Source organism: Polyodon spathula, chromosome 24, assembly GCF_017654505.1.
Source record: "Polyodon spathula isolate WHYD16114869_AA chromosome 24, ASM1765450v1, whole genome shotgun sequence".
Taxonomy (NCBI): Eukaryota; Metazoa; Chordata; class Actinopteri; order Acipenseriformes; family Polyodontidae; genus Polyodon; species Polyodon spathula.
In genome coordinates this window covers 18,267,947-18,293,113 of record NC_054557.1, presented here as the reverse complement: position 1 = coordinate 18,293,113, position 25,167 = coordinate 18,267,947, and the positions used below count along the sequence as shown (strand labels likewise).

Sequence of the window (25,167 nt, the reverse complement as noted above, 5' to 3'; positions counted from 1 at the left end):
GCAGTCTGATTGCAGTGACAGTGCGATTCCAGTGCAGTCTGATTGCAGTGACAGTGCGATTCCAGCGCAGTCTGATTGCAGTGACAGTGCGATTCCAGCGCAGTCTGATTGCAGTGACAGTGCGATTCCAGCGCAGTCTGATTGCAGTGACAGTGCGATTCCAGCGCAGTCTGATTGCAGTGACAGTGCGATTCCAGCGCAGTCTGATTGCAGTGACAGTGCGATTCCAGCGCAGTCTGATTGCAGTGACAGTGTGATTCCAGCCCAGTCTGATTGCAGTGACAGTGCGATTCCAGCGCAGTCTGATTGCAGTGACAGTGTGATTCCAGTGCAGTCTGATTGCAGTGACAATACAGGGATGGAAGTAAGACTTCCATTGCACAGCAGTGTGTGATCCAGTCCTGGTTTCACTATGAGTTTAATAATAAGACACACCTGAGCAGTCTGTTGCATTCTCTAGATTACACTGGGGGCTGATCAGTGCTGCTAGTAAAACCAGGACTGAGTGACACTGCTGTGCGATAGGAGTCTGATTGCAGTGACAGTGCGATTCCAGCGCAGTCTGATTGCAGTGACAGTGCGATTCCAGTGCAGTCTGATTGCATTTGTATTTGGAAGTAAGACTTCCATTGCACAGCAGTTTGATCCAGTACTGGTTTCACTTTGAGTTTAATAAGGACACATCTGCTTGTTACCTAGGACACTGGGGGCTGATCAAGCTGGTAGTGAAACCTGGAGTGAGTGACACTGCTGTGCGATAGGAGTCTGATTTATATATAATATATATAATTTATAGGGAGGCAAGACTATTTAGATATATAATTTATATTATATAATTTGTATTTAGAAAACCTATCATTTTAAAATACTTTTTCTGTTTGATTTCTAAGGATCTGCTGGAGAGGAGGCCCCAGGCTTGGAGAGAGAGGGGAGTGAGGAGGAGGAGGGAGAGAGAGAGGGAGCGGGAGAGAGAGAGGGAGCTGAGAGAGACACGTAAGGATTGAGACGCAAGCTAGTCTGTTATATAGAGTTAGTGAGCTGCGTTATTTAAATCTGCCACTGTTTCACATCTTGAAAACACAGCCTCCCTTTACCAGAATCAGACTCTCCCGCTGCACAGCAGTGTGAACCAGTCCTGGTTTCACTGTGAGTTTAATAAGAAGACACACCTGAGCTTGTTACCTAGACACACTGGGGGCTGATCAAGCTGACAGTAAAACCTGGAATGGGTGCCAGTGCTCTGCAGCGGGAGTCTGATTTCCAGCCCTGTCTCCCATCCCTGTTTCAGACGAGAGCTGCCTGTCTCACAAGTGCCTGCACTGCAGCTTCCTGTTCTCCAACCTGCACACCATGCAGAGGCACATGAGCGCCAAGCACCCCCTGCTGAAGAGAGGGGGCCCCCTCCCCGAGCCCCTGGGGCAGCCAGCGCTGAAGCAGGCCTGCCTGGAAGAGGGGGAGGTGCTGACTGTGAGGATCAAAGAGGAGGAGGAGAGCCAGACCTCTGGTGAGTCACGAGGGAGACAGAAACACACCCAACTCTTACTAGTGTTAGGACACACACACACACACACACACACACACACACACACACACACACACACACACACACGCACACATTGTTATCTGGCAGCCGCCTTTATCCAAATAGCATTGTAATGCTGACCAGGATTGCTTGATCAGAAATGATCTTTACAATATAACTAACCCTCCCTCCCCCCCTCTCCCACTCCAGGAGCCTTCAGCGACTGGGGTTCGAGCGAGCACCCCCTGCAGGAGGAGGAGGAGGAGGAGGAAGAGGAGGAGGAGGACCGCCCCTTCGTGTGTCACGTGTGCTCCCTGCCCTTCCCCTCCCCTCGGGCCCTGCTGGCTCACCAGCCCTCGCACCTGGACCCGCGCCCCTTCAAGTGCCCCATCTGTGGAGACGGCTTCGAGCAGCCGGCTGCCCTGGCCAGCCACGAGCGCCGGCACCTGCGCCAGTCCCGCTATGTGTGCTGCGACTGCGCCATGGTGTGCGCCAGCCTGCCGGAGCTGCTGACCCATCGCCGGCTGCACACGGAGGAGCGGCCCTACAGCTGCCAGCACTGCGGCCGCACCTTCAAGAGAGCATCAGGACTGCAGAGGCACAAGAGCGTGCACCGGGGCGGGGCCGGGGCAGGGCTGGGGCTGGGGGCGGGGCAGAGACATGCACACACAGCCATAGTAGCAACAGAAGACAAGCATGGTGAGTCTCGCACACACACTGAGACATGTGTGACTCTGTGTTACACACTGATAGTTTGAACAAAGGTCAGACACACTCTGATTTTGTAAACACACACACTGTAGTGTACATGTACTCTGAGACACTGACTGAGACACACACACACAGACAGTGAGAGACTAAAACACACACACTTAGATACACATTCACATTGAGAGACTGAGACACACACACACACACAGAGACAGTGAGAGACTAAAACACACACACTTAGATACACATTCACATTGAGAGACTGAGACACACACACACACACAGACAGTGAGAGACTAAAACACACACACTTAGATACACATTCACATTGAGAGACTGAGACACACACACACACACAGACAGTGAGAGACTAAAACACACACACTTAGATACACATTCACATTGAGAGACTGAGACACACACACACAGACAGTGAGAGACTAAAACACACACACTTAGATACACATTCACATTGAGAGACTGAGACACACACACACACACAGACAGTGAGAGACTAAAACACACACACTTAGATACACATTCACATTGAGAGACTGAGACACACACACACACACAGAGACAGTGAGAGACTAAAACACACACACTTAGATACACATTCACATTGAGAGACTGAGACACACACACACACACAGACAGTGAGAGACTAAAACACACACACTTAGATACACATTCACATTGAGAGACTGAGACACACACACACAGACAGTGAGAGACTAAAACACACACACTTAGATACACACACACATTGAGAGACTGAGACACACACACACACACAGAGACAGTGAGAGACTAAAACACACACACTTAGATACACATTCACATTGAGAGACTGAGACACACACACACAGACAGTGAGAGACACACACAGGTACTCATACACTGAGCTGAGAGACACACACACACACACAGACAGTGAGAGACTAAAACACACACACTTAGATACACACACACATTGAGAGACTGAGACGCACACACACAGAAGACGCACGGAGGCTGTTCTCAAGGCACGGCATTGAGGTATCAGTCCTGATAAAGTCTGCTTCCTCCCAGTTCAGTTCCAGGAGCTGAGAGGAGAGGGGGAGAGGGGAGGAGCTGAGAGGAGAGGGGGAGAGAGGGGGGAGGAGCTGAGAGGAGAGGGGGAGAGGGGAGGAGCTGAGAGGAGAGGGGGAGGAGCTCAGGAGAGGGGAGGAGCTCAGGGGAAGGGAGACGGGGTCCTGCTGAGAGGAGCTGTGGACCTGGGGGAGGAGAGGGGAGAAAATACATCCCCCCCCACCTCTGACAAATCCATTCTTTGTACCACTTTTCTTGGGGGCTCCTCTCGTTTGTAAACTTTCTTATGTTATTGAGATGTGAAAAGGCCTGGAAGAAAGGCTGAGGATTATGAACATGTGCTCTGTGTTAATGGCTGTCATTGTCAATGCTCTTCTACTTGTTGTTGTTGTTATTATTATTATTATTATTATTATTATTATTATTATTTGCCTGTAATTCTTGTGTAAATTTGCTAGCTGTGGTAAGTGGTTCTCATCCACTCCAGTGCCCTTCTGTCCTCCCAAAGCACACAAATCATTCATCCTTGTAGCAGTTCATTACTGCAGTGTGAACAGCCCGCTAGATTTCTATTAAAACCGAACCAGGAGCCACACAGACTCGTTATCCTGTCATTCCTGTTCGCACCTGGACAGCACGATCTGTCAGCTAGCCCGCCAAACAACTCCAGCTTTGGCTGAACTCTCTACGGAGCTGCAACTCTGATAAACTGAACTACAACTCTGATGAACTGAACTACAACTCTGATGAACTGAACTACAACTCCCACTGCGCCGCGCTCCACCCTAGCCACGCCCCTGCCCGCCTCTTTCGTGGCGTCACAAAGCACCTTTCCCGGCCACACGTGGTGCGAAGCGCAGACCTCTTTATTATGCTAGCGCGAGAGAGGTGCGGTGGTGCAGGTATAGCGCAATAAACTGAAGGTAAGGGGTGGCAAAAAAACCCAAAAACTTAATATTGGAGAATAAAAGCACGATGACAGTGCTGTAGACTGCGCATTGTTTGTGATCTGGAACAAGGCGTGGGGGCGTCTGTGCGTGTTACACTGCGGTGGCGTGTTGTGGACAGAGACAGCAGCCAGTACGGTAGTAATACTAATATAGACGTGCAATTTTAACGCTGCTGTTGCAATGGGTATTTTACCGACTGAAATAGATAGCGTGCATTATTATTTTTATGTGTCTGAGCGCTATCGGATCGCGGAGCTGCTGTGCGAGGTTCACATTGTGACTGCGCTTGTGTCTGTGTGAGGCGCCCCCCCCCCGGATCTCTGAAATGTGATGTCATTGTCATCAGTTCGACTCGTTCGGTCAGTCTGCAGCGGGGGCAGCAGCGTTATGTAATCGAACCGAGGGACCGCTGGACCGGATAGAAGATCTACCGGCAGCCGCCTGTCCGGGGCTATATTAGGATTAGATTGGTGAAGCTAATCAAAACACCACGTCGTGGCGGTACAGCAGGGAGGGAAATAAGACTCTGATTGTAATATATATACATACACACTGTAGATGTTTAGTTATTTAAGATATCCCTTGCACATACTGCTTATAGACATACTGTTCATATATATAGATAGATAGATAGATAGATATAGATAGATAGATAGATATAGCTGACGTTTTGTGAACCCCTGTAGTGCTCCCCTGACTGCTGTCTCTCTGCCCCTGTAGTGCTCCCCTGACCGCTGTCTCTCTGCCCCTGTAGTGCTCCCATGACCGCCTTCTCTCTGCCCCTGTAGTGCTCCCCTGACCTCTGTCTGGGGAGGGTGTGTGGCTCCCCCTGCAGGATTCCCTCGACGGTGCGACAGAAAGCAGCAGAGTGAGGGCATGGAGGAGGGGCGAGGGCCCCTTAAAGGGAAGGGCCCGGGGAAGCAGCCCGCTTGCGGCACCACCCTTAAAGGGAAGGTCTCAGCGGCTAAACCAGCCCGCGGTCGCAAAGCTGCCTCGGCCAGGAAGGAGCCGCCGCCGCTGGAGGAAGAGGAGGAGCGGAGGAAGGAGACCCCCAGAGGTGATGAAAGTTGGTTTTAAAGCCTATGGTTGGCACTCCTTCTAAAGGAGCGACCGGGGTGGATAATGCGAAAAAGTAAGAACAGTTCTCACTGCCTGGCACTGAAAAGGATTTTAAAAAATTCCTGTTTCCGTCTGTCCCTCTGTCTCCTCCACTCTCTCTTCTTCCCTCCCTCTCCCTGTCCTCCCTCCATCCTCCTTTCCTCTCCATCTCCTCCCTCCTCTAAGAGGGAGGGAGGGAGGAGGAGACAGGGGGGTCCCCCCTCCCCCCTGGGACCCAGGGACGTGTGTCTCGAGTGCCACATCACCTTCAGCGACCCCAAAGGCCAGGAGCGCCACCTGAAGAAGCGTCACCCTGCGGAGTACGAGCTCCACGTGCTGGGCGGCTCTCTCTTCACGTGCTACGTGTGCGACCGCGCCTTCCCCTCCTCGCGGGAGCTGCTGACCCACCAGCGGGGCCACACCGAGGAGAGGCCCTTCCAGTGCCCGGTGTGCGGGGCCAGATTCGGACGCTCCTCCGAGCTGACCGCCCACAAGAGGACCCACTTCGGGGAGCTGGGCTATGCGTGCGCGGAGTGCGGCAAGCCGTGCAAGACGCTGACGCTGCTCAAGTACCATCGGCGCACGCACACCGGGGAGAGGCCCTACCTGTGCCTGCAGTGCAACAAGAGCTTCAGCCAGTCCTCCACAATGCAGCGCCATCTGCAGTCTCACGCGGAGGAGCAGGGGGCAGGGGGGCAGAGCGGCAAGGAGAAGCCGCAGAAGCGGAAGAGGAAGAGGAAGAAGGGGGAGGAGGAGGAGGAGGAGGAGAGAGCTGTCCCCACTGCCGGTCTGGAGGGTAGTCTGGGTGAGTGGAGGGGATGTTCATTTTGTTGTAAATCTGTACTGTTGCATTATGTTTGAATGTGTATCTCTCTCCCTCTCTGTCTCCTCCTCCCCACCCTCTCTGTCTCTCGTACTCCTGTCTCCCCAGCCCAGTGCTTCCAGTGCTCCCAGTGCCTGCTCGCTTTCTTGGACCCGCAGACGGCCGAGCAGCACGTGAAGAGTCAGCACCCCGAGGTGGCGCACCCGCCCGGCTCCCCCCAGCACAGTCAGGGCAGCCTGCCCCCCTGTGGAGAGCAGGGGCACTGCGTCGGGCTGGAGTCAGGGGGAGGGGAGGAGGGAGAGATGCAGGCTGCTGTGACGGGTAAGCGCTGCTCCGAGAGACACGGAGAGACCGTGTGCTCTCTGTGTTCATACACACGAATCACGTGGACTGATTCGTTATTGATTATTGATTTATTTATGTTTTCATTGTGTTCGGTTTCAGATGAAAGCCAGCCCTCCAGCAGCAGTACAGTCTGCCCCCTTCAGCGCCAGCCCTGTGACCTCTGCCTGAACCACGAGCCCCCCTCACACTGCAGCCCGGACTCCCTGACCGAGCCTGACACCCCCCTCCCCCTGGCCCTCGACCTCGCCCCGAGCCGGGAGACGAGTCGCAGGTTCTTCTGCCAGGTTTGCGGGGAGCGCTTTTACCAGGAGCCCAGTCTCCAGCAGCACCAGCTCAGCAACCAGCACTGGACCGAGCCAGGCCAGAACCAGGGCGGGGGGGCGGCATCAGGAGAAGGGGGGCCCCTCTCTGAACTCTTACTGCAGGGCTGCCTGGAGGAAAGTCTGGGAGGGAACCGAACCAGTGGTGGTGCGGACGGGTCGGGGTTCGAGGGGAGAGGAGCGGAGACCGAGGAGGGGTGGGGGGAGGACCGCCCGCACGGACTGGGAGAGGCGATGGGAATACTGGAGAGGGGTCTGCAACTGGGGTCCGCTGAGGAGGGAGGAGGAGGAGGGCGGCTACAGGGAGCGCGGATTCAGGGAGCCGAGTTGAGGGAGTCGGGAGGGGGTGCGTCTGAGCGAGGGGCCAGGGGGGAGGCAGCCAGCGAGGGGTTGAAGCAAGAAGGGGAGCGGGAGGAGGGAGAGACCCCAGACCCGGGACTGGAGGGGTGTCTGGAGGGCCAGCCTAGCATTGTACCCCAGGGATTAGCTTGCGATCTGGGCGTGGAGGCAGCGAGGCGTGCCGTGATGAAAGAGGAGGGGGGGGGCGACCAGCAGCCCATCTACTGCGAGATCCTGCCCACGTCCGAGCCCTCCTGCCTGGGGAGCGGCGAGCCGGAGGAAGGGGCCGCGGAGGTGAAGGAAGAGGGGACCCCCGAGCTGGGGGAAGGCTGCTTCTATTTGGGGACCCCTGAACTCCGCTTCTTCCACCTCCCGGATCTGCAGGAGCAGCACGGCAGCATGGCGGGGGCGGAATGGGGCGCGGCAGACAGTGGGGCTGGGTTCGGGAGGAGACACCGGCCTGGGAGAGGAGCCCGGGGAGAGGGGGAAGGGGAGGGGGTCGCCCTCGTGGTTTTAAGACAGGACGAATCAGATTCAGCCCTCAGGAGACTCCGCAGAGAGGGAGAGCCTCCTCGGATCAAAGAGGAGGAGGAGGAGGAGGAGGAAGGTGTTTTTTTCAGCCTTTCCAGCGTTCTGGAGCATGGGCGGGAAAACCAGCCACGCCCGCTCCGAGGGAGCCTGACGCGGACCCTGGACCCCGAGCCGGGCGCCCCCTCCCAAGGGCGGCCCCTGGAGGTGGAGGAGGGGAGGGGCGGGCTGATCAAGCAGGAGGAGCAGCAGCAGCAGGAGGATGAAGAGGAGAGCGTAGGATTGCTGGGGAGCTTCTTCCCTTCATCCTCCTCCTCCTCCTCCAGCCTGCAGCTGATGAACCACCACCGGCTGATGCACATGCTGCCCGGACCTGCTGGGGGAGAAGGGGAGGAGGGGGATGGGGGGGAGCTAGGGATGGTGGTGAGTGTTTTCCAGTTGAAAGAGGAGGAGGAGCTGGCCCCAGATGCTGTGACGACTCTGGGGACCCCAGGACTGCACTGCCCCCTGCCCGTGTCGGAGAACTCCTCCAGTCTGGGGAGCGCTCTGCTGGAGGGGAGCCGGGGGGCTGATTCGGGGTGCGTGGAGCTGAGCGGCGGCTCGACAGGGGAGGCGCGGGAGAGCGGGCGGGGCGTTGTGCAGATGGAGGGAAGTCTGGTGCTGCTGGGCTCGACGACCGACCACCTTCTCCTTTCTCCGTCTGGTCCTTCCGCCTCTTCGGCGAGGGCACTGCCACTTACACCCCACCCGACCCCTGCCCCTGTCTGGGAAACTGACAGACCTCACTCCCAAGCGCCCGACCAAAGGCGAGGGCGATGAAACAGCTTTGGGGGGGGGGGGGGGGGTGGGGGGGGGGGGGGGGCTGTTTCTCAATTCGCTGTGAGCGGTAAATCCACCGCGAGAGACCGCAGCAACCCCCCCCCGACTGTCAGCCCCCCCGAGTTGGTAATTTCGACTAAAGCAGATGTGTGGAGCTGGTCGAGGGTTGCGTTGTAATTCTGATGGCAGTCGCTGCAGCCTGATAGGAACTCATTTTAATAGAGCAAGGCAGCTTTGCTTGTCATTTCAGCTGCTGTTCAAGCAAACAGTGCTGCCGTCTGGGGTTAGAATTGTAGCTGACTGGTCTGTAATGCAGAGTAACGGGTTAGAGGCTGAGGCTGAGCACATGTCGTGTGTTTTAGCAGGTGGAGGAGGAGGAGGAGGAGAGGGGGGCGTCACAGCAGTCTCTCTCCCTGCCCGCGGAGCTCCTCGACCGGGTGGATCCGCTCCCCGGGCTGGAGCAGATGGAAGCGGGGGCGCCGCTGACGGAACAGGAGCCCCACACTCAGGCAGAACAGGAGCTCCGGCCTGGGTCCGATCCGGGTTCTGGTTCTGGAGGTGACCCGAGAGCAGGGGGGGCCAGCGGAGGCTCCTCTCCTGGGGTGCCGAACCTGCCGGAGCTCCGTCCGCAGAGCCGGATTCAGACCTGGGAGACGCGGGTTCAGGAGAGCAGGGCGGGCAGACTGGGGGACCCTGGGGGGGCCAGACTGGCAGGGGCCCAGAGGGAGCTGTGCAGGGGCCCGGGTTCGAAGGGGAGCAGGGCGGGAGAGGAGGAGAGAGAATGGCAGAGAGGAAGAGAGGCAGACTGCGCTGAAGAAGGCTCTGATAGAGACGCTGGACAGGCAGAGAGACCCCAGAGGCAATCAGGAGTCTGTGTAACCGAGGCTTCAAAAGAGACAGGAGGCTCGAGTAAGTGTGTGTGTCTCTGTCTCAGTGTGTGTGTGTGTGTGTGTGTCTCTGTCTCAGTGTGTGTGTCTTTGTCTCAGCGTGTGTGTGTGTCTCTGTCTCCAGCGTGTGTGTGTGTGTCTTTGTCTCAGTGTGTGTGTGTCTCTTGTCTCAGTGTCAGCGTCACAGTCACACACTCACACAGAGACATGTGTGTGTGTGTGTGTGTGTGTGTGTGTGTCTCTGTCTCAGTGTGTGTGTGTGTGTGTGTGTGTGTGTGTGTGTGTGTGTGTGTGTGTGTGTGTGTGTGTGTGTGTGTGTGTGTGTGTGTGTGTGTGTGTGTGTGTGTGTGTGTGTGTGTGTGTGTGTGTGTGTGTGTGTGTGTGTCTGTGTGTGTGTGTGTGTGTGTGTGTGTGTGTGTGTGTGTGTGTGTGTGTGTGTGTGTGTGTGTGTGTGTGTGTGTCTCTGTCTCAGTGTGTGTGTGTGTGTGTGTCTCTCTGTCTCAGTGTGTGTGTGTGTGTGTGTGTGTGTCTCTCTGTCTCAGTGTGTGTGTGTGTGTGTGTGTGTGTGTCTGTGTGTCTGCGTGCGTGTGTGTGTGCGTGCGTGCGTGTGTATGTGCGTGTGTGCGTGTGCGTGCGTGCGCACACACGCACTCACGCACGCACACATGCACGCTGTGTGTCCCAGGGCGTCACGCACACGGCACACACGCAAAACGCACGTGTTTTGCACACCCACACGCACGCTACACGCACGTCCCACGCACACACGCAGCACACGCACGCCGCACGCAACACACGCACGCACGTGCGTGCGTGCGTGCGTGCGTGCGTGCGTGCGTGTGTGTGTGCGTGTGTGCGTGCGTGCGTGTGTTTTGTTTTGTTCCAGGGTCCTGCAGGGTTTGGGTTAAAAACAAAACTATTTTCACAGTATTGAAATCAGTGAAGAAGCCTCCTCCGAAATGCCAGCAGGAGGAGCTGCTGGACAGCCTGGCTCGGAGTTCAGAGGTCGAGGAGGGTTCCGATCGCTCCGACTCTGACGTGGAGGGCGAGGTCGCTGTGCTGGTGCGGTACATCCCGGCCGGAGACTCGAGCGAGGAGGAGGAGGAGGAGGAAGAGGAGCAGCTCGCCAACGACACAGAACCACATCAGTGGAAAAAAACAAGGCAGGTCCAGCCAGGGGTTCGAACAGCTGCCCTCTACTGAGCTTTCACTGCAGTCGACATTTCATAACAAATTGTATTTGAACCCGGGTCCGGTCTCTTTTGTGCTTCTCCTGCAGTGCCTCTGCTCAGACAGCCCTACTGTTTCGGGACTGGGATGACCAGAGTCTGCCCCTCCCGCGCTCCGCTCCGCTGAGCCCCTCCCAGTACTTCAGGCAGTATTTCAGCTGGGAGCTGTGGAAGGATGTGGCGCAGCAGAGCAGCTCCACGCAGGCAGGGGGCGATGCGGGGAGGATCAGCACCAGGGACGTGTGTGTCTTCATAGGAGCCAGCATCGTGATGGGAACGCTGAAGGTAAATAGGATGCTGTCACAAATAAACAGCAGCTCTCCAGTGCAGAACGGAGAGAACTCAGACCGTCACAAATGCATAAAGATAAAATCATGCAAAATTGACACAATAATTGCCATGAGTTTGTTCTTCTCCAGTCACTCTCCCAGCCTCCTCTCTGTAGCTGTGCCATGTTCCAGTATAATCTGCTTTACTGGTATTTTTCCATTGGGTTAAAAACAAAACTATTTTCACAGTATTGAAATCGGAGACACTGAGAAAAAGACAACTTAACATTTCTCCCTCCCTCCCTCCTCTCTCTCCTCTTTCTCTCCCTCTCTCCTCTTTCTCTCCCTCCCTCCTCTCTCTCCTCTTTCTCTTCCTCCCTCCTCTCCTCTTTCTCTCCCTCCCTCCCCTCTCTTCCCTCCCTCCCTCCTCGCTCTCCTCTTTCTCTCCCTCCGTCCTCTCCTCTTTCTCTCCCTCTCTCTCCTCAGCTCCCATCTCTCAAGCTGTACTGGAGCGATTCCACCCGGATCCCTATGATCTCTGAGTGGATCTCCCGGGAGCGCTTCTCCGCTCTGGGGAACACCCTGCGCGTCTCCGGGGGGCAGGGGGAGGGCTCTGGGGACCACCCCCGTCCCCCGTCCACCGCCCAGGGGGGGGCGGCTGTGGCGGGTCGGGACGGCTCTGGAGAGCGTGCGCCGGGCGTGCCGGCGGTTGCCGCGGGAGACGCGCTGCGCCGTCACAGAACGTGCTGTCCCGTTGACCCCGAAGCGGCGTGGCGGCCGAGCGGCGGGTCTGAGGGTCGCGCTGCTCCTGGGGGGGGCCAGCGGCATGGTGCTGGATCTCCAGTTGGGCGGGGGGCCCCTCTCCCGAGCCGGCACTGTCGCTGAGCTGGCGGAAACGGTCCCGGGTGACGGGAATCACGTCCTGCTCCTCCCCCGGGCCGCCCCGCGGACGCTGGAGCTGCTGCTGCAAGGGGGGGTGCACTCCAGCGGGCCTGTGGAGGGCGGCAGGCTGGGGGGGCTGGCCGGGGAGCTGTTAGGGGCTGGAGGAGGAGAGGGAGAGGCTGCGGTGCGCGGTGACGGGAGGCTGGCTCTGGTCCGGTGCAGAGGACGGGTCTTCGCATCTACGTACCTGGCGGGAGAGCCCTGTGGGGAGGGGAGCGGGGCGGCCAAGGCGATGGCGAGGGAGCGGCGGCTCTTTGAAGAGACGGTGGGGCGGCAGGGAGCTCTGGGGGAGCTCTATGGGGTCCCCAATCCCTGGAGGAGGTGGGAGGTGACAGTGCTGCTCTACCTAGTGGACCTGGCTTTGCTCAACTCCTGGCTGGAATACCGGCGGGATGGCGGGAGCCGGCCCGGTATCAGCCTGATGGCGTTCCGGATGCGGGTGGCGGAGGATCTGCTCCGGTCGGAAGGGAAACCGGAATCCAGGGCGAGGAAACGCCCCGGGAGCGAGGGGGAGGAGGAGGAAGGGGGAGGAGGAGGGGGGGAGGTGAAGAGGCCTGCGCTCTCCCTGCCCCTCCCCCCCTCACCCGCCGCGGTGCTCCGGTACGACGGAGCTGCTCACTGGCCAGAGCAACTGGAGCAGGCTGGGGGATGCGGGTTCGAGAGCTGTTCCCGGATGACCAGCGTGAGCTGCATCAAGTGCCAAGTGTTCCTCTGCATCGCCACGCGAGCCAACTGCTTCGTCAAGTTCCACAACAAGTAGGAAAATATGGCTGGAGTCAGCAGCCTCGCCTGTTTCACAGACGAGAGTTTCCTCTGAACTCCGATGTCATCAAGAGCGATTTGACTGAACCCGCTGTCTGCCTTCGCCTGGAATTAAAAATAAGCAGCTGCCTTTTACATCGTCAGTGAGTCGCAGCGTCAGTCGAGTTACGGGAAAGAAAAAAAAAAAACTCAAGTCATCTCGTTTCACAATCGCTGCCTTTCCAAGAGTTTCAGTGAATGGAGCCGGCTCTAAAAAACAAAACAAAGGAAGGGGGGGGAGGGCCCTCACGTGATGAAAACTGAATAACGACGACAGAGCGCTCCGAGGATAAGCTGCTGGACTGGGGTCTGGGGGGCCAGCAGCGGCTCCGACAGCCTCTGCTGTGTTTGAAACGACTGAGTCCTGTCTTACCCTGGCCCGTCTTTCTGCACCTGTGCCAAAAAACAGTAACAGGAGAGTTTTGAGAAGTTGGCATTCCTGCCTGTGGTTGAAACGGATGAAATGTTAGGGCGCTGTGCTCTCTGTCACGGCAGTGCCTGGTTTTAGATTGAATTGCCTCGCTTTGCGTCTTCGTCTCCAGCGTTCTTTCAGAGTTTTTTTTTTTTTTTTTTTTTTTTTTTTTTTTTTTAAGGAGGTTTTTAAAGGTCGTGGCTGAATTAATATATGACATTAAAATGTGAAATAAAGTGAAACGCAGTTTGCTTGGACATGTTGTTTTTTATATATTGGGGTCTTCATTCAAAATGGGGAACTTTGCCTGTCTGTCTGTCTGTGTGTGTGTCTGTCTGTCTGTCTGCCTTTCTGGGTACCTGTCTGTAGTGTGTGTGCCTGTATGTCTGTTTAGCTGAGGGAACAAGAAGCCCCTTTTTCAGGAGCAGAGGCTTGAAAGCTGGGTTCCAGGAGACCAGCGGGAGACCCAGCTGGAGGCAACTTTGCTGCATCTCCCCTGGGCTGCCGTGCAGGCCCCTGAAACCAAGTTCAGAGCCGTGTGCATTACAACCGCTACTGTTAGCAACATCCTGCTCAGATAATGAACTAACCCTGAATTGGACAGTACTGTGCATGTATTAGTGGAAGAATACATACAAAGAATAACAAACACACTGACACACACACAATGACACTGACATACTGACACACACACACTGAAACTGACACGCAAACATACTGACACGCTGGCAAGCAAACACACACACACTGACACACTGCCATACCCAGGAGTTTGGAATAGCTAGGGTTACTGTATGACAGTTAATATAGTAGATAGTAATATAGTATATATTAATATCTTATTATGCAATCGCTCAGTATTTATCCAGACCAGTCAATTGAGAACAAATGATCATTTACAACGACCAGCTGCAAATTCTTTATTCTCAGTATGAGAGTGGGTCGTGATTGGTTAAAAACAACAACAACAACAACAACAATAATAATAATAATAATAATAATAATAATAATAATAATAAATGTTTGTTTATTTACATTCCTGCCAAAAACAGCGCTACCGCGTCCGGCCGTGTGACGTCAGCGCGCAGCAAAGACACGCAGCCAATGGCAGCGTTGCCGTGATGTGCGCAGGGACGCCAGGCTTCTTCCAGGGGAAACAAAGGAGCGGCGCCGCGGCCGGGCTGCAATTAAACTGGAGCGAATTACTTCATTAATATTACTGTTATTAATATTAATATTATTATTACTGTTATTAACCGCAGCTCACCTTTGCAACTGCGCGTTAGCCTTTAGAAAATGGATCTGTGGCGTGGGATAGTGAAACTCCACAGAAAACATTCCGGATAGCGGCTGTATAATAACATCATGCTATCGATTGTAAACAAGACAACAACAACAACAACAACAACAACAAATTAATAGACTTTGATCATTCCGCCTGTGACGTAAGTGTTTCAGCCAGTGAGTGAATGGATTAATTGATGAACATTTCTTAACCGCTCACCGGTAGAAATCATTAGAGAAATAATAATAATAATAATAATAATAATAATAATAAAGTTACGTGGTTGGGGCTCTGACGTCACATTTGCACAGGCAGGTTTGTGACGCAGCTGCAGCTCGCCCCTCAGAACTGTGAATTCAGACCTTCCGGGCAAAACAATATTTTGATCATTTTTTGAAAGAGGTGAGTGATATTCATTCATTCATTCATTCACTCACTCACTCACTCATTCACTCGTTCATTCACTCATTCATTCTCTCATGCAATTCAGTCTGTTAACGTGACCTCATTCAGCAGCTTTCAATCGACTTTCTAAAGCTGAAATAAATAGTTAATTCTGTATAGAGGGGGGTGCTGCAAAGTCTTTAGCCAATGACCTGTCTCCCGTGTCTCCCAGCTCGTCTCCTGGTGCGGAGAGGACGGCGTCCCTCTCTCGGCGGGACAGCGGCTTCGGGACCCGCCTCACGCTGCCCGCATGGAGCCCGTCTCCGTGAAGGAGGAGGTCCTGGACGAGGAGACGCAACTGGTGCTCATTAAAGAGGAGGACGTGAAGGACGAGGACCCTGTCCCTGTGAAGCGGGAGCGAGGCGAGGAGGAGGAGTCTGCCAGGAGTGAGTACAGGAATATTAACAGCCTCTGCAGCAGGGGTGTGGGACTCGGGTTCCAGAGGGGTTTTTCACCCCGCTCAGTGTCCTCATTTGGTGTAATTATTGGATTCATTCACACATTGAAAAGACCTTGAAAAAAGTCTGAATTGTGTGCAGTTGAAGAAACAATGAGGTCGGTTCTGTTAACTGAGAGCTCAAGCTGGAATGAAAAGCAGACGATCCCCTCGAGGACTGGAGCCCCCCCCCAGTCTAGAGCAGTAGCCCCCCAAACCCTGTCCTGCCATTTCATTTCAATTCAGGGTCTAGTGAAGTGACAGAGCTGAGCTGGAATGAAAACCAGCCCACACACAGGGGCTCCCCAGCACAGCCCACACACAGGGGCTCCTCAGCAGCAGCCCACACACAGGGGCTCCCCAGCAGCAGCCCACGCACAGGGGCTCCTCAGCAGCGGCCCACACACAGAGGCTCCCCAGCAGCAGCCCACACACAGGGGCTCCCCAGCAGCAGCCCACGCACAGGGGCTCCTCAGCAGCAGCCCACACACAGGGGCTCCCCAGCAGCAGCCCACACACAGGGGCTCCCCAGCAGCAGCCCACACACAGGGGCTCCCCAGCAGCAGCCCACACACAGGGGCTCCCCAGCAGCAGCCCACGCACAGGGGCTCCTCAGCAGCGGCCCACACACAGGGGCTCCCCAGCAGCAGCCCACACACAGGGGCTCCTCAGCAGCAGCCCACACACAGGGGCTCCCCAGCAGCAGCCCACACACAGGGGCTCCCCAGCAGCAGCCCACACACAGGGGCTCCCCAGCAGCAGCCCACACACAGGGGCTCCCCAGCAGCAGCCCACACACAGGGGCTCCCCAGCAGCAGCCCACACACAGGGGCTCCCCAGCAGCAGCCCACACACAGGGGCTCCCCAGCAGCAGCCCACACACAGGGGCTCCCCAGCAGCAGCCCACACACAGGGGCTCCCCAGCAGCAGCCCACACACAGGGGCTCCCCAGCAGCAGCCCACACACAGGGGCTCCCCAGCAGCAGCCCACACACAGGGGCTCCCCAGCAGCAGCCCACACACAGGGGCTCCCCAGCAGCAGCCCACACACAGGGGCTCCCCAGCAGCAGCCCACACACAGGGGCTCCCCAGCAGCAGCCCACACACAGGGGCTCCCCAGCAGCAGCCCACGCACAGGGGCTCCTCAGCAGCAGCCCACACGCAGGGGCCCCCAGCAGCAGCCCACACACAGGGGCTCCCCAGCAGCAGCCCACACACAGGGGCTCCCCAGCAGCAGCCCACACACAGGGGCTCCCCAGCAGCAGCCCACACACAGGGGCTCCCCAGCAGCAGCCCACACACAGGGGCTCCCCAGCAGCAGCCCACACACAGGGGCTCCCCAGCAGCAGCCCACACACAGGGGCTCCCCAGCAGCAGCCCACACACAGGGGCTCCCCAGCAGCAGCCCACACACAGGGGCTCCCCAGCAGCAGCCCACGCACAGGGGCTCCTCAGCAGCAGCCCACACACAGGGGCTCCCCAGCAGCAGCCCACACACAGGGGCTCCCCAGCAGCAGCCCACGCACAGGGGCTCCCCAGCAGCAGCCCACACACAGGGGCTCCCCAGCAGCAGCCCACACACAGGGGCTCCCCAGCAGCAGCCCACACACAGGGGCTCCCCAGCAGCAGCCCACACACAGGGGCTCCCCAGCAGCAGCCCACGCACAGGGGCTCCTCAGCAGCGGCCCACACACAGGGGCTCCCCAGCAGCAGCCCACGCACAGGGGCTCCCCAGCAGCAGCCCACACACAGGGGCTCCCCAGCAGCAGCCCACACACAGGGGCTCCCCAGCAGCAGCCCACACACAGGGGCTCCCCAGCAGCAGCCCACACACAGGGGCTCCCCAGCAGCAGCCCACACACAGGGGCTCCCCAGCAGCAGCCCACACACAGGGGCTCCCCAGCAGCAGCCCACACACAGGGGCTCCCCAGCAGCAGCCCACACACAGGGGCTCCCCAGCAGCAGCCCACACACAGGGGCTCCCCAGCAGCAGCCCACGCACAGGGGCTCCCCAGCAGCAGCCCACACACAGGGGCTCCCCAGCAGCAGCCCACACACAGGGGCTCCCCAGCAGCAGCCCACACACAGGGGCTCCCCAGCAGCAGCCCACGCACAGGGGCTCCTCAGCAGCAGCCCACACACAGGGGCTCCCCAGCAGCAGCCCACACACAGGGGCTCCCCAGCAGCAGCCCACACACAGGGGCTCCCCAGCAGCAGCCCACACACAGGGGCTCCCCAGCAGCAGCCCACACACAGGGGCTCCCCAGCAGCAGCCCACACACAGGGGCTCCCCAGCACAGCCCACACACAGGGGCTCCCCAGCACGGCCCACACACAGGGGCTCCCCAGCAGCGGCCCACACACAGGGGCTCCCCAGCAGCAGCCCACGCACAGGGGCTCCTCAGCAGCGGCAGCCCACACACAGGGGCTCCCCAGCAGCAGCCCACGCACAGGGGCTCCTCAGCAGCAGCCCACACACAGGGGCTCCCCAGCAGCAGCCCACACACAGGGGCTCCCCAGCAGCAGCCCACACACAGGGGCTCCCCAGCAGCAGCCCACACACAGGGGCTCCCCAGCAGCAGCCCACACACAGGGGCTCCCCAGCAGCGCACGCACAGGGGCTCCCCAGCACCAGGGTTGGGAAGCGCTGGGGTCCAGGGTGAGAGTTGTGGCTGTAGCTGACATGTTTCCCTGTGGTTTGTGTTTTCCAGGGAGTCGTTTCGGCTTCGTTCTTGTCTGCGGTTTTGTTTTTCACGGCTCTGTGTTTAAACAGTGTTTAGTGTTCTCAGTGTTGGTTTGCTGAGCGTCGTGGAATGTGACCCTCATTAATGATAATAAAGATTGGATAAGAAGACCTCGCAGGGTGAAACTTTTTTATTGTTGTTGCCTGAGGTAAGTAAAGCTTGAACCCTCTCTTTCTCTCTCCCTCACCCTTCCCCCTCTCCCTCAGACCCTCATCTATCCTCGCCCTCCCCACCACCGCCCCCGCAGTGGCATTGCCTGGCACGCCCAGACCCCTTTTCCAAAGACCTGAATCCGAGGCGCCATGACGACGGCCGCGATCCTGGCGGCTCCCTGGCCGGCGTGGACTCCCTGTTCCCCTGCCGGCAGTGCCAGCGCTCCTTCAGCTCCTCGTGGGAGCTCACTGGCCACCAGTGCGGCGGCAGTGACACGGAGAAAGTCCACTTCAAGTGCCCGGTGTGCGGAGACCGCTTCGAACGCCCCACGGCCTTCATCATGCACAAGCGCAGCCACGTGGGCCAGTCCCGCTACGTGTGCACCGAGTGCGGACGCACGTGGAAGACTCTCAAGAGACTGCTGGCTCACCGGCACAGCCACGCCGGGGACCGGCCACACCAGTGCGAGGAGTGCGGACACAGGTTCAAGAGAGCCGGCGCCCTACAGAGGCACAGGAGGGGTCACCGTGGGACCCGGGAGAGAGCAGAGGAGGAGGAGGAGGAGGGGGAGGGAGGAGGAGGGGGAGGAGGGTGCAGGAGGGGGAGAGCAGCCTGGCTGATTCCACGCACAGCAGTCTAGGTGAGTCTAGGGTTAGTTTTTTTTTTTTTTTTTTTTTTTCAGATGCCCGATCAGCTGGTTACATTATAACAGGATGAGGTGTAGATGTTAGCTTCATATCTTCGACCAATGTAATATTGTCCTACTCCACATCTACAATCGAAGTATATACTAGACTCGGACTTCACCTACCTCCAGTACTCTCTCCTCTCCCCTCTCTCTCTCTCCCTCTCCTCCCCTCTCCCTCCTCCCCCTCTCTCTCTTTCTCTCTCTCTCTCTCTCTCTCTCTCTCTCTCTCCTCTCTCCCTCCCTCTCTCTCCTCCCCCCTCCCTCTCCCCTCTCCCCTCCCCAGACCAGTCTCTCCAGTGTCTGCAGTGCTTCATGACGTTCCGGGATGTGGAGACGACGCAGAGGCACCTGCGCTTCAAGCATCCCCTGGAGTACGAGCGGCGCCTGCAGGGGAGCACTGTGTTTGCCTGCTCAGTGTGTGAGCAGACCCGGCCCTCCTCCCTCCAGCTCAGCGCGCACCAGCGCACGCACAGCAAGTGGAGCCACCTGCCGCCCGCCAGTGCGGAGGGGGGGGGCAGCGAGGGGGAGGAGCAGCAGGGAGACCGTGCTGAGAGGAGGCAGGACGAGGAGCTGGAAGAGGAGGGACTGGAAACACAGAGGGGATCGACAGCAGACTCCGGTGAGGGACAGGGATTTATTTCATTATTTCATCAATTTTGATTCTTCTGTCTCTGTGTCTCAGCCTCGCTCCAGTGTCTGCACTGTCACATCATGTGTAATATTGATTCTGTGTCTCTGTGTGTCTCAGCCTCGCTCCAGTGTCTGCACTGTCACATCATGTGTAATATTGATTCTGTGTCTCTGTGTGTCTCAGCCTCGCTCCAGTGTCTGCACTGTCACATCATGTGTAATATTGATTCTGTGTCTCTGTGTGTCTCAGCCTCGCTCCAGTGTCTGCACTGTCACATCATGTGTAATATTGATTCTGTGTCTGTGTGTCTCAGCCTCGCTCCAGTGTCTCATTCTGTGTCTCTGTGTGTCTCAGCCTCGCTCCAGTGTCTGCACTGTCACATCATGTGTAATATTGATTCTGTGTCTCTGTGTGTCTCAGCCTCGCTCCAGTGTCTGCACTGTCACATCACGTTCAGTGATCTTCGTACGAAGGAGCGCCACATGAGCAGCCAGCACCCCCCCGGCTCTGCCCAGATCCTGCCGCGCCCCCCCAAGGGCCAGCCACGCCCCTTCTGCTGCACGGTGTGCGGGGAGCGCTTCATTCATGAGGCCACGCTCAGAGAGCACAGCCGCAACAACCACCAGGGGGCGGGCCAGACGCAGTGGGAGGAGCTGTGGACCTGAGGGGGCGGGCCAGACGCAGTGGGAAGAGCTGTGGACCTGAGGGGGCGGGCCAGATGCAGTGGAAAGAGCTGTGGACCTGAGGGAGGGGGGGTCAGGCGCAGTGGGAGGACCTGTGGACCTGAGGGGGCAGGCCAGACGCAGTGGGAAGAGCTGTGGACCTGAGGGGGCGCCCAGTCCGTGTCACCGTGCCCCCGCAGTGGGACACCTGGACTCCCCCCGCCCGGTCTGCGTCACCCACAGTGGGAGGGCTTGGACCTGAGGGGGCGGGCCAGACGCAGTGGGAAGAGCTGTGGAACCTGAGGGGGGTGGGTCAGGCACAGTGGGCCCGGCTGTGGACCCTGAGGGGCACCTGGGCGTGGCGTCACCCTTCACTCCCCCGCCCCGCCCCGCCAAGTCCACGTCACCCTCCCTGTGGACACCTGAGGGGGAGGGCCCCAGTAGGAGGAGCTGTCATCCTCCTCGACTGCCTGGACTCCCCTGACGTGCTCGCGGTCTGTGCAGTGCCAGACAGGGCCGGGTCAGCCCTTCAAATATTAGGTATTATTGAAGCACTCTGTCACATCTTTCAATTAATAATAATAATAATATTAATAATAATAATAATGATAATAATAATAATGATAAAGCAAAGTGAAATGTTTTGCGTGTTTCATGAGTCTGTCTATTCCATCTTCCCCGTGGCATCCTGCACTGCAGTGTGAGAGAGGGGTTCCCAAACTGGGACCAGGGCACCCCTGGGGGGGAACGCGGGACGTTGACTGATGAAGCAATGCTTTTTTTTTTTTTTTAAGTTCTTGATACTTCAATCTTTATTTTCTATTCTATTCATTCAATACAAACAATGCAAATACATTCAATACAGTGAGATACAGGGCACAGCACATTCAATACAGTGAGATACAGGGCACAGCACATTCATTACAGTGAGATACAGGGCACAGCACATTCAATACAGTGAGATACAGGGCACAGCACATTCAATACAGTGAGATACAGGGCACAGCACATTCAATACAGTGAGATACAGGGCACAGCACATTCAATACAGTGAGATACAGGGCACAGCACATTCAATACAGTGAGATACAGGGCACAGCATTCAATACAGTGAGATACAGGGCACAGCACATTCAATACAGTGAGATACAGGGCACAGCACATTCAATACAGCGAGATACAGGGCACAGCACATTCAATACAGCGAGATACAGGGCACAGCACATTCAATACAGCGAGATACAGGGCACAGCACATCAATACAGCGAGATACAGGGCACAGCACATCAATACAGCGAGATACGGGGCACAGCACATCAATACAGCGAGATACAGGGCACAGCACATCAATACAGCGAGATACAGGGCACAGCACATCAATACAGCGAGATACAGGGCACAGCACATCAATACAGCGAGATACAGGGCACAGCACATCAATACAGCGAGATACAGGGCACAGCACATTCAATACAGTGAGATACAGGGCACAGCACATTCAATACAGTGAGATACAGGGCACAGCACATTCAATACAGCGAGATACAGGGCACAGCACATCAATACAGCGAGATACAGGGCACAGCACATTCAATACAGCGAGATACAGGGTACAGCACATCAATACAGCGAGATACAGGGCACAGCACATTCAATACAGCGAGATACAGGGCACAGCACATTCAATACAGCGAGATACAGGGCACAGCACATTCAATACAGCGAGATACAGGGCACAGCACATCAATACAGCGAGATACAGGGCACAGCACATCAATACAGCGAGATACAGGGCACAGCACATCAATACAGCGAGATACAGGGCACAGCACATTCAATACAGCGAGATACAGGGCACAGCACATTCAATACAGTGAGATACAGGGCACAGCACATTCAATACAGCGAGATACAGGGTACAGCACATTCAATACAGCGAGATACAGGGCACAGCACATTCAATACAGTGAGATACAGGGCACAGCACATTCAATACAGCGAGATACAGGGCACAGCACATCAATACAAACAGTAAAACACAGTGCTGACACATTCAATACAGGGCTAGGATGTGAATCATAGACTCTGGATGCGTGTCTCCCACAGAATCACACGAATACAATGGAAGGAAAAACCTGACCTTGCAATTTAGACAACAGCTAGAAACAGATCAGGTTTAAACAGTATTGAAAGCAAGAGAGAAACAAATCGAATACATTAAAAATGGCACGTTTTGTGCTTTTGCTTTTTCAATTGTCTTTTTCAGCTCCTTAATATTCTTTCTCTCTCTCTCTCTCTCTCTCTCTCTCTCTCTCTGTGTCTCAGACAAAATCTGGATGCAATGCATCTTACGACATGTCATTAATGTTGTTGTTTATTTTCTATTTTTTTTAATGCTGCGCTGTCCCTGTCAAATAAATAAGTAAATAAACAGAAATGCTGCGTGATCACGTGTTTCTATCTGTGCCCCGCTTCTCGAGTCCTTTGTGACGTCCTCGCAGAGCGTCGTGGAGACTCGGGGCGGACGCGCTGCGCTGTCTGTCATCCAGGTTTGTTTATGAAGTGCAAAGAAACGGTGAGCAGAAGAAACAAACAAACAAACAAACAAACATGAGCCGTGCGATCAGAAACACGCAGCTAGCACCGACAGAGCTCTGCAACATGCATGCATGCGAGACGAGCACAGAGAGAGAGAGAGAGAGAACACGTTACCAGCCAGCCATCCAGCATTATATGCAGAAATTGCAGGATCTCCAGCATGGGTTTTGAAATGATTGTTGTTGTTGTTGTTGTGGTGGTGTTGTGTTTTGGTGCCGTGTGATAGACAGACGGTATGTAATGAATTATTAAGATTCCTGACTTGGCTCACGCAGATATTAGTGTCACCGTGTGTCCTTCCACATGCACAGTGCTGGCAGGGTCAGCGGTTAGTTGATTATTTGAGCAGGATGTGCCTAACACTTCCAGACACTTTAAACTGAAATGCAAACGACGAATCATTAACGTCGGTTTTAGTGCGCTCTCTGTGCGCTGTCCAGTTTGTTTACAGCCACGGATCAATATATATATATATATATATTATATATATATATATATATATACATATTTTTTTACATTTTACATTACATATATAATAGGTTGTTATCTGATGAGGTAGAATTTGCAGTGAAAGCGGAGCCTTGATGTTTGTGTCCAGGGTCCGCGTGTCTGTCTGTGTTTCTCGGTGTCTGGTGGAAGACGGCCCCTCATGTCCGGGTATTTCGAGGAGGGCTGTCTGTACCAGCCGCGGATCAAGCTGGAGTCCCCGGAGACAGGCGAGTCGGAGGAGGATTCGGGGGAGATGCACGTGAAAGACGAGGAGGGGAAGGTGATGGAGCCCGGGAAAGCGGGCGGGGGGAGCAGCGGGTTACCCTTCAACGTGGTAGTCGTGCACCCCAGCGTCGTGGGAACGGGGTACAGTCACCATGACAACAGCAGCAGCAGCAGCGCGCAGCAGTCCCCAGCAGGGTTAGGTGAGTCCCGGATCTAGCGTTGCTGTGAATATTGGCATCAATATGACCAGTACTGGACTGCCTCGCCTCCACCCAGTGCCAGCGAGGACAGGCTGCTTCCTAACTGTCTGCAGCGTTTCTAACTTTCTCTCGGAATTCCCATCCCTGTTCTAATCCCTGTATTAGATTGCATTGGTCTCTCACTGAAATACACAGCAGTGTGATCCAGTCCTGGTTGCACTAGGAGTTTGATAATAAGACACACCTGAACTTGTTGCCTAGATACACTGGGTGCCAGGGGTCCTGGAGAGCCCCCATCCAGCAGCTTTTGTAGGTGTCTTTACATCATCATTGGCTAGTGATGTAGAACACCAGTTAATCTTGACTAATTAAGCCAGTAACCGGTTCAGTTACTGAGGGATTGGTTGAAACGAAAACCAGCTGCCCCTGTAGCTCTCCAGGACCAGGGCTGGAGACCCCTGCTGTGGGGCTGATCAAGCTGCCAGGAAAAACCTGGAGTGAATGGGTACCCTCTGCGCAAGAGGAGTCTCATTTCCATCCCTGAAGGGCTTCTCTTGTTCTCTTTCCTCCTCCTCCTCCTCCTCTCAGCCCCCAAGAAGCGGCGCATGCGTTTCTCGGAGGTGGAGGGCCAGGTGGTTCTGACCCAGGTGGCGGAGCGCTGGGACGAGCTCCACGGGCAGAAGAGCAAGTTCTTGTTCCGGGGCGGGAAGAAGCAGATCTGGAACGACATCGCCCGGCTCGTCACGGCCAAGTCCCGGCGCGTGCGCTCCGGGGAGGACGTCCGCAAGAAGTGGACCTCAGAGAAGAAGCTGCTGAAGGAGAAGGGGGCCGGCCTGCTGCGAGCAAGGGCCCGCGGGACCCGGGGCATGGCGGGGCAGCTCGGCGGGGGCGGCGAGGCGGGGGTGCAGTTCACTGCCCTGGAGCAGCGGCTCTGGAGCCTGATGTGCTGCACTTTCGGAGGGGGGGTCGACCTGGCTGAGGCCTGCATGGTGGGGGGGCTGGACGTGCCCGAGATCGGCTTTGGTAAGAGTCTGGTGTAACACAAACACACGCTTCGCAGACGCCTCGCACACATAAACACTAGCTGTGGTCGCACACACCACGTCACGCACAAACACACACGTGTTAATTGTGTGTGTGTAGAGTGTGATCGGAGTGTGTCTTGTTATATGTGTGTGTGAACACACTAAGTGACCATAAAAGACCAGAGATGGAAGAGTCACTACCGACCTAGTCTCTGGTACATGGTCTAAACCCCTGGGTGGGACACGTGTCAGAGACAGGTGGGGGGGGGGTGGGGGGAGACCTCCGACTGGAACGGCCATACCCCCCCTGCGCAACGGTCTGGGGGGGGGTCGGGGAGAAAGTGTCCTCCCTCCCCCCTCCCCCCCCCTTCACAGGAGGGACTGGCTGTCGCTCCCAGGTGGGGGAACTTGGGGGGGGTGGCGGGGGAGGGTCCCATGGTGACCCTGCCGGCCGTGGTACCTCCTGGCCGGGGGGGCAGCCCCGTGGCGTCGGGGGGGGGCGAGAACGGCCTTCTCCGCCT

At 56.4% G+C, this 25,167-nt stretch overlaps 4 protein-coding genes across 5 annotated transcripts; all 4 read left to right on the top strand.

Moving 5' to 3' along the window:
* Positions 1-959: 959 nt before the first annotated feature.
* LOC121298562 (zinc finger protein 358-like) lies at positions 960-2,280 on the top strand. The gene is made up of 3 exons (XM_041225687.1): positions 960-993; positions 1,289-1,504; positions 1,733-2,280. Exons 2-3 carry the CDS (start codon positions 1,351-1,353, stop codon positions 2,278-2,280), a joined length of 702 nt encoding a protein of 233 aa, XP_041081621.1. The 5' UTR covers positions 960-993; positions 1,289-1,350.
* Positions 2,281-5,603: 3,323 nt separating this feature from the next.
* On the top strand, positions 5,604-8,526 carry LOC121298560. Its single transcript, XM_041225686.1, has 3 exons — positions 5,604-6,157; positions 6,284-6,496; positions 6,620-8,526. The coding sequence occupies exons 1-3, from the start codon at positions 6,001-6,003 to the stop codon at positions 8,524-8,526; spliced, it is 2,277 nt and encodes a 758-aa protein (XP_041081620.1). The 5' UTR covers positions 5,604-6,000.
* Positions 8,527-8,581: 55 nt separating this feature from the next.
* LOC121298994 (zinc finger and BTB domain-containing protein 7C-like) lies at positions 8,582-19,192 on the top strand. Its single transcript, XM_041226415.1, has 6 exons — positions 8,582-9,435; positions 10,342-10,576; positions 10,693-10,927; positions 14,968-15,181; positions 18,182-18,768; positions 19,100-19,192. Exons 1-5 carry the CDS (start codon positions 8,991-8,993, stop codon positions 18,766-18,768), a joined length of 1,716 nt encoding a protein of 571 aa, XP_041082349.1. The 5' UTR covers positions 8,582-8,990; the 3' UTR covers positions 19,100-19,192.
* Positions 19,193-22,111: 2,919 nt separating this feature from the next.
* On the top strand, positions 22,112-24,696 carry LOC121299001 (myb-related transcription factor, partner of profilin-like). Of its 2 annotated transcripts, none has more exons than XM_041226428.1 (3): positions 22,112-22,658; positions 23,306-23,621; positions 24,210-24,696. In XM_041226428.1, the coding sequence occupies exons 2-3, from the start codon at positions 23,357-23,359 to the stop codon at positions 24,659-24,661; spliced, it is 717 nt and encodes a 238-aa protein (XP_041082362.1). In that variant the 5' UTR covers positions 22,112-22,658; positions 23,306-23,356; the 3' UTR covers positions 24,662-24,696. The 2 variants fall into 2 exon arrangements, with proteins under 2 accessions (XP_041082362.1, XP_041082361.1); XM_041226427.1 differs by having other exon boundaries at positions 22,112-22,684.
* The last annotated feature ends 471 nt before the right edge of the window (positions 24,697-25,167 follow it).